General features: G+C 42.3%; 1 protein-coding gene across 2 annotated transcripts in view; it reads right to left on the bottom strand.

Moving 5' to 3' along the window:
* Window positions 1-822: 822 nt before the first annotated feature.
* The window catches only part of LOC143029489 (solute carrier family 22 member 20-like), a 26,903-nt gene continuing 20,225 nt past the window's right edge, over window positions 823-7,500 (bottom strand). For both annotated transcript variants that reach the window (XM_076192147.1, XM_076192148.1), the window contains 6 exons: window positions 6,936-7,080; window positions 5,505-5,707; window positions 4,374-4,534; window positions 3,591-3,655; window positions 2,167-2,286; window positions 823-1,425 (listed from right to left, as the gene is read on the bottom strand). In XM_076192147.1, coding sequence (XP_076048262.1) covers window positions 1,156-1,425; window positions 2,167-2,286; window positions 3,591-3,655; window positions 4,374-4,534; window positions 5,505-5,707; window positions 6,936-7,080 — 964 coding nt within the window. In that variant the 3' untranslated portion in view covers window positions 823-1,155. The remainder of the gene's footprint in view (window positions 1,426-2,166; window positions 2,287-3,590; window positions 3,656-4,373; window positions 4,535-5,504; window positions 5,708-6,935; window positions 7,081-7,500) is intronic.

Here is a 7,500-nt window from a genome sequence, read left to right as displayed (position 1 = left end):
ATCCTTACAGGTGACGTCCGCTCTGTTTTTTTCAGTTTCTTAATTTGTATGGAAGTGAACGTGGAATGCGTGTTTTTTATCAACTGAAGTGCAGAAAAAAGTAGACTGATGGGATTATAGATAGATAGAGGGATAGAGAGAGAGAAAGATACAGCCAGACATAGGGACACGATAGAAAATTACTATTGCTACCCCTTCCCATCTATAAAAGAAAACTATCATGACGTAAATAATGTAACAGAAAAAAGAAAGAATAATTATGGAGGAAAAATAGAAGAGATTTGTGTAGAATGTATTGGGTGTAAGACATATGGCGGGGTATGGCTACATATTCCTAAATCAGTTTCCAAGTATGAACGAGCCCTGTTTCAAACGACATTCTGTTTACATAAGCGAGAGGAAGGATCGAGACGGTCAGTAGCTGCCCGTTTGGTAACACATTGTGATCTACTTTCCAATCCCTCTTGTGAAGCACACCAAGTACATGGCAATTATTTTAAAGGTTTGCAAATTGTCTATTAATCGTTACCCATCTTGATACATCTATCTATTCATACATTTTTCCCCCTCAAAATAAATGTGACAAAATTTAATGTGGACAATTTAGATCGCGATGGTCCTGGGAGATGGACGTAAGAGAGAATCATCTCCCGACCGCTCGTCTTCAAATCCCATCAACTCTCACCTCCATCCAGAGGTGCAGCCCCGAGAGGTTGGCACTCGGTTGCTAGCCTGGGCTCGTAATCTCGAACAACTTGCCAACTATTTCACGGCTCCACCGGTTAGATAGAAATAATACAACAGACAATAGTTCAGATAATTTTCATTTCCTGAGAGATATACAAAAAGGCCTAAGGACCGTTTCCAGCGGCTGAGGGGCCGCGGGTTTCCAGTAAATAACACTGGAAGTAACGATGACTATCTATATATCAAGATACTTAGCAAAACATACCCTAGACTGTTTTAGGGTACACAACATCTTTATTTGTAGTTTTATATAAAAATATACTTTGTATTTTCGGTCAGTGATCCGATGCCAGAACACACACGCACACGCACACACACACACATATACACTAGCTGTCGATCACGAGTTCAACACATGATCCAAGACCATGATGAATCACAAAAAAAAAAAAAAAAAAAAAAATCGGCTCAACAACTCATTTCTTTCATCGGCGCCAACTTTTCATCCTCCTTGTCGGGATGGTTGACCGGGTGACTTCCTTTGGAGGAGCGGCTGCAGGAGAGCGATCGAAGCCAGGACACCCACAGAGTTTCCTGGTTCCTGCTCCGGTCCTCCACGTCCTGGACGACGTCGCACATCTTCAGCTTGTTCGTCTCCGGCAGGAAGGGCACCAGCACGCAGATGCCGAGGCCGCAAACTCCGAACACAACGGAGGCAGGTAAGGTCGGGGACTGACCCTGTAGGAGACCGGTTCATGTATTGGTCGAAAACAATGTATACATATGTATATATATATATATATATATATATATATATATATATATATATATATATAGAGAGAGAGAGAGAGAGAGAGAGAGAGAGAGAGAGAGAGAGAGAGAGAGAGAGAGAGAGAGAGAGAGAGAGAGAGAGAGAGAGAGAGAGAGAGAGAGAGAGAGAGAGGCATAGAAAGAAGAATGAGAGGAAAATATGAAGGAGGGGAAAGTTACAGAGAACCTCAGAGTTAGAAAGAGAGTGAAGGAAGAGAGAGAGAGAGAGAGAGAGAAAAGAACGAGAGACAAATTGGAGGGGAAGGAAGACCCTTAGCTGGTGTTCATTGACCTTGGAAAAAAAAGACAAACTTTTCATCAGTATCTCCTAGAATATTGAATTTTAATTTTCCTTTCTTCAAGAAATTTTGACTTTCCTTTTTTTAATTATTAAAAAATGGCTGAAGGCGACCATGTCCAGTTACCTTCTCACTTTTTTTCCTATTAACACCCAATCAGGGTTCAATTTTTTTTACCCTTTCAACATGATGAAGCATTTTGTACTTTTTTCTGGCAAAGGAGAGAGGCGATTTTATTCACCCCTTATGAACTCCTTGGAAGTGGATAACGACAAAAAAAAAAAGGGGTGGGGGAAGGAGGTAATGCCCTTGCTTACCTCCTCCCTCCCCCCCTCACCCGACATTACGAGCAGAACCTTGAAGGACTTACGAGGAACTCGACGATGAAGGGGGCGCACCCGTAGCCGATGTGGCCGATCAAGGAGCAGATCGAGACGCCGCGGGCCCGGATGATGGTCGGGAACACCTCCGGCAGGTACAAGTAGTTCACCTACAGGGAAACAGGAAAGTTAAAGACATGGAATAAAGAGAAGCTATTGTTGTTGTTGGATAGAACTAGACTATAGTTGTTGTTGGGTAAATTTAGGGTATTGTTGTTCTTGTTGTTGGACAGTGCTAGGCTATTTTTGTTGGGAACATTTAGGCTATTGTTGTTGTTGTTGGGTAAATTTAGGGTATTGTTGTTTTTGTTGTTGGACAGAACTAGGCTATTGTTGTTGGGTACATTTAGGCTATTGTTGTTGTTGTTGCTCATGCCGTTGTTGTTGTTATTATTGAGTAGATTTTGCCTATTGTTCTTATTGTTTGTTGCTGCTGCTGCTGTTGCTGTTAAGTAAACCCAGACAGTTGTTGTTGTTGTTGTTGTTATTGTCACCGGCGTCAATGAATTAAGGCATCGCGTGTTCCACTGACTGCAAACCCGCAGCCCCAAAGCGGCTGGCAACGGCCCTCGGCCCCCCCCCCATATATCTCTCTGGGGAAGGGATCAGTCGCCGGTTGTCAGCTCTCCAAAGACCGAGTGCCAGCCCCTCGGGACTGCGGGGAGATCACTTTCTCTGACGTCCGTCTTGAAGGATCATCACTTGTAGGTACCCGTCGTTGGTTCTTTCTGCTAGTAGCACTGTTAGTTGAACACTTTTTGAACATGGAATACTCCCAGTTCACCCCAATCCCTTTCATGGAACAGATCTCAATAGTCTATACATTTTCCTCCCGATTTTTTTATTTGTCGTTCACGCACGTTTTCGCTTGATTGACATCCTAACCGGGAGCTGTCAGGGAAAATTTGTGTAAAATAACATATATACATGTATTTACCTAGTTGTATTTACCTAGTTGTATTTTACGGGAAGGGGAGCTATGCTCGTGTGGTCCCGTCTTCATATCTCATTTTATCTAAACTATTTTTAAATGTGTATTCACTTGGTCTTTGGATCACGTGTTGGACTCGTGATCGACAGCTATTTCCCTCCTGGAAGAGAGCTCAGAGCTCGTAGGTCCGATCTATGGGTAATGCTATGACCTTGCACACACACACACCCCCAACTCCCCGCCCACGAGAGTTGGAGTAACACCCCTCAGCGCTGCGATACTGATATTATTTCAGCCCCGGGCGAGGGTCGAACCCGGACCTCCGTAGTGGCAGGCCAGAGCTCTAACCACAGCGCCATGAGAGGTGTGTGTGCTGTTTTTTTCTTTCCTGTGTGTGTGTGTGTGTGTGTGTGTGTGTGTGTGTGTGTGTGTGTGTGTGTGTGTGTGTGTGTGTGTGTGTCTGTGTGTGTGTATATCTTTTACCTGTATTGCTCCAGCAATGGATAGAAAGCCGGACAACACTGCAGTCCACTGCAACCACCGAAGATCTGTCCATCGAAAGATAGAAATCCTGAATCAGTCAATCTATTCATTGCATCTATCACCGGCTCACAATGGTCATGTACAAAGAATCATTTTACATCACGTGTCATGGCGACACAAATATGACAATAACTGATGAAGGACTTGATATCAAATGCGCAATTCTCCCCTCTTTTTTAAATCTTGAAACTGGCACAGAGAAGCGTTAAGATGAATGATGACAAAGGTTGTATCTTTATTTCTAGTCTTGACCTTTCCATATAGAAACATTTTGAAACTGATGATTGGTCTTGGTGTTGAATTGGCATATGTGTACTTTAAGCCGCCATGAAGTTGCTACACAGAAACATCAAGATGACTCAGCCATTTTGGTGTTTTTGTTTTACCTCTCTCCTTTTATTTCTATTTTCTATTTATCTATTTGTTTATCTTTTTATTTATCTACTCCTCTATCTGAAACTTATTCACTTAGCATTAATTTACCAAATATATGTCCTCATTCATTTATATAGTTGCCTATTTAATCACCTATCTTTAATATATTTCCTTATTTAATTATTAATTCATCTATTACTTTATTCTACCTAACATATTTCCTTAAGTCTTTATCTTATTAATTTATTTCCTTATGTATTCATTTATCAATTTATATACTTAACTATCTATTACTTATCTAACTTATCTAATTATCTATCTATTTTTAATTCAACACTTTTTTTTTACCTGCCGGGATGAAGGGGACTGCCAGATTGCAGCAGCCGGAGATGAGGAAGCCGAGTGTCATGACGGGACGACGCCCGAAACGGTCTGTCAGCTTGGTGGCTGTCAGCACGGATGGCACTTCCATCGAGCTGATCAGTGCCACATAGACGAACGGGTTGGCACTGTCCAGAAAGAAGAGGATGATTGTACAAATTACAGGAAAGGTGCCAGACATTTGGAAAAAAAGAAGAGGAGGAGGAGGAGGAGGAGGAGGAGAAAAATAAGAGAAGAAGAAGAAGCGGAAGAAAGGGAGTTTGTGAAACTGTCCTGGCGATCTGGATTTTTTTCTCTTTCTTTCTGGTTTAATTAAGAATCCCTTTATCTATTCTATTCCGGCAGAGTTCACTCATGTCATAGAATGTGAAGACTCCTACTATTACTAAATGCACATATACTGTCTCATCGTGCCTGAGAAAGTTTAGACATAATTTATGGCAACAACACCGGCTGGAGATGTTGCCATAGAGCAAGTCTACCTTTTATCACACAGGGTACAGAGAAAGCCCTCACAAGAAGAAACCTACAGCAATAACTTGGAATCCTATGCAGATATCCTTTGTAATCCTTTGTAATGTACAGTATGCATGTATATATATATATATATGCATGTTCGAAAGTTTTGTATGTGTGTATATAATTATACATACATGTAGATGCTCATCTATTTCTTTTCTTTAAATTCCTATCTATACCATTCTGATTTTGTCACTGTGTTGGGCAATTTGCAAATACATTTGCTTCTGATCATCTCTATTTTTGTGTGGTCAGTAAAATGCAGAACCTAATCCATGCATGAACCAATGGTTTGTTTCCTCCCTTTAAAGGGGGCTGGCTGAGTAAAATCATGATTTGATTCTTTGAAGAGAGAGAGAGAGAGAGAGAGAGAGAGAGAGAGAGAGAGAGAGAGAGAGAGAGAGAGAGAGAGAGAGAGAGAGAGAGAGAGAGAGAGAGAGAGAGAGAGAGGGGGAGAGAGGAAGGAGGAAAAATCCTCATCCCACCTCGCTCTTCCCTATCTAATCACATTTAACAATGTAGGTGGTACTTGGTAGCGACATCCTTATCCCCCGCCACAAGACAAACCGGTGCACAAACCTGCTGAAGTTGTTTGCGTTGATCATGACCCCGAGGTAGGTCAACTGCTGCAGGAACCAGACGCAGGGCATGACCAGCGTGATGAGCCTCATGGCGGGGGTCGCGAAGAACTGGATGAGGACTTCGACGAAGTCCTTGGCCAGCTGTACAACTGGGTTCCTCTTCCTCCTGTTCATCGTCTTCTCCTTCCCTGACTTGGTCGCCTGTGGTGAGACGAGAACCCCGCCGTGCGAAGGAACATTTCTTTGAATCATTGGTTTTTCAAACTTTTTTTTTCTGTCGTTACCTAATCTAACAACATGGTACATCAGGCATATTAGCCCCATTTACAAAACTGTGGAAGTGTTTATAATTATGGCATAGGTTAAAACCTTATGTATTTCTATATGAATATAATTTCATACATAGTAGTATACTCTATACAAAACACGAAGGGGTAATTGCAGACGCTTGCACGCTAAAGGAGGCAGAAACGAGGAGCTTAACTGTGTTTAAGGTGAAGTTTGTAAGAGGTATGATGGGGGTTACGAGGATGGGTACAGTGAGAAATGAGGTGAGGCGGAGGCCGGGGATGGAAAGAGTTAGCAGTTAGGGTTGATCGAAAAAATGTGGGATGGTTTGAGCACATGGAAAGAGTGAAGAAAGAAAAAAATATATATGAAAGGTAGAGGTGGGTGGAGTGAAATTGAGGAGAAGACCGATAATGGGATAAATGGATGGGGTGGAGGAAGCCTTGGTTGAAAGGGGAGTGTCTGTCAAGCAGGGAAGGGAGAGGGCAAGATATAGGTATGAATGGAGAATGGCTGTGAAGGGATGATAAATTGCCAGACAAGATTTCCCCCTGTCTTCTCTAATTATTCGTGAGCGGATAAGGGGAGAGGGTCGTTATATAAATGAATCGGCGGATGTAACCCAGCTTCGGCTGTGGGGCCCTGCTGTGGAGATGCTGTATCTTGCCACATTGTCTCTGACACGAGCAATGGGCGGGTGTCAGGGATGACCATTTTATAGACAAGAAGCCAAGATAAAAGGGACAACAAATAAGTGTGAAAAATCTTCCCCTAATATTGCAACCCATTACTGTCCCCCTTGGACAAGGGGACGGGAGTGTGATGTTCGTCATGTCACAGCATTACCTATAGGTGGAACACCTATTACCGGGAGGGTAACAGGTCTACGTGACTCCTTTCAATTGCACTGTACCCTGTTAATTGCTCTGGAGTGTAATAATGTCGATTTTATTACGCCATCTTCCACAATTAGCAAAGCTTCGCTTGAAGTTGATGAATTAGTAATTTCTGGGATTTCTTGAACATCTGAGTTGGGTTCACTATATGAGACTTTGTTTTCTGTTGGTCTGGACCCTTCTGCCCCGCTACCTAAACCATCACGAGTCCAGTACGTAGTCCAACACCTCGGAGGAGTGCTTACCTCCATCATTTCCTCGGCGAGCACTTGCAGCGCCTTGGTCGAGGGAATCTCGGCCTTGTGGAGCCGAGCCGCTTTCTGCAGGACCCTGACAGCCTCTTCCCCGCGGTCGTTCTGCATCAGCCACCTCGGAGACTCGTCCACGAACCTGGAGAGTTCAATAGCAGTGAGGCTCAGAGGGTTGCCCGCATTCCAACAAGAGATATTTGACCTGTCATTTCATTATGTTATTCTCTATTGGTTTGGTGTGTATATTAAGAGGTTGGTTACAGAGAAAATAATAAACAAACTTATGGATAAGTAAAAAAATAAGGGAATAAATAAATAGGTAAAAGCACAATAATGAAAAAAACAATTATCGTTATTCTTGTTATTGTCTTATCACCGTCATCACTATTATCATTATTATCATTATCATTATTTTAACTATTATCATTAGTATCCTTATTATCATTATTAGTATTATCCTTATTATTCTTGACATCATTATCATTACCATTATTACTTTTCCTGCATCTGGCCTTGTTATAGATCAAAAGGTCGCCAGACTTTGATACTGTAACTCATT

Source organism: Oratosquilla oratoria, chromosome 11, assembly GCF_046742065.1.
Source record: "Oratosquilla oratoria isolate Oo_2021 chromosome 11, ASM4674206v1, whole genome shotgun sequence".
Classification (NCBI taxonomy): Eukaryota; Metazoa; Arthropoda; class Malacostraca; order Stomatopoda; family Squillidae; genus Oratosquilla; species Oratosquilla oratoria.
The sequence above is the reverse complement of the archived record's forward strand: the minus strand, read 5'-3'. Positions and strand labels throughout refer to the sequence as shown.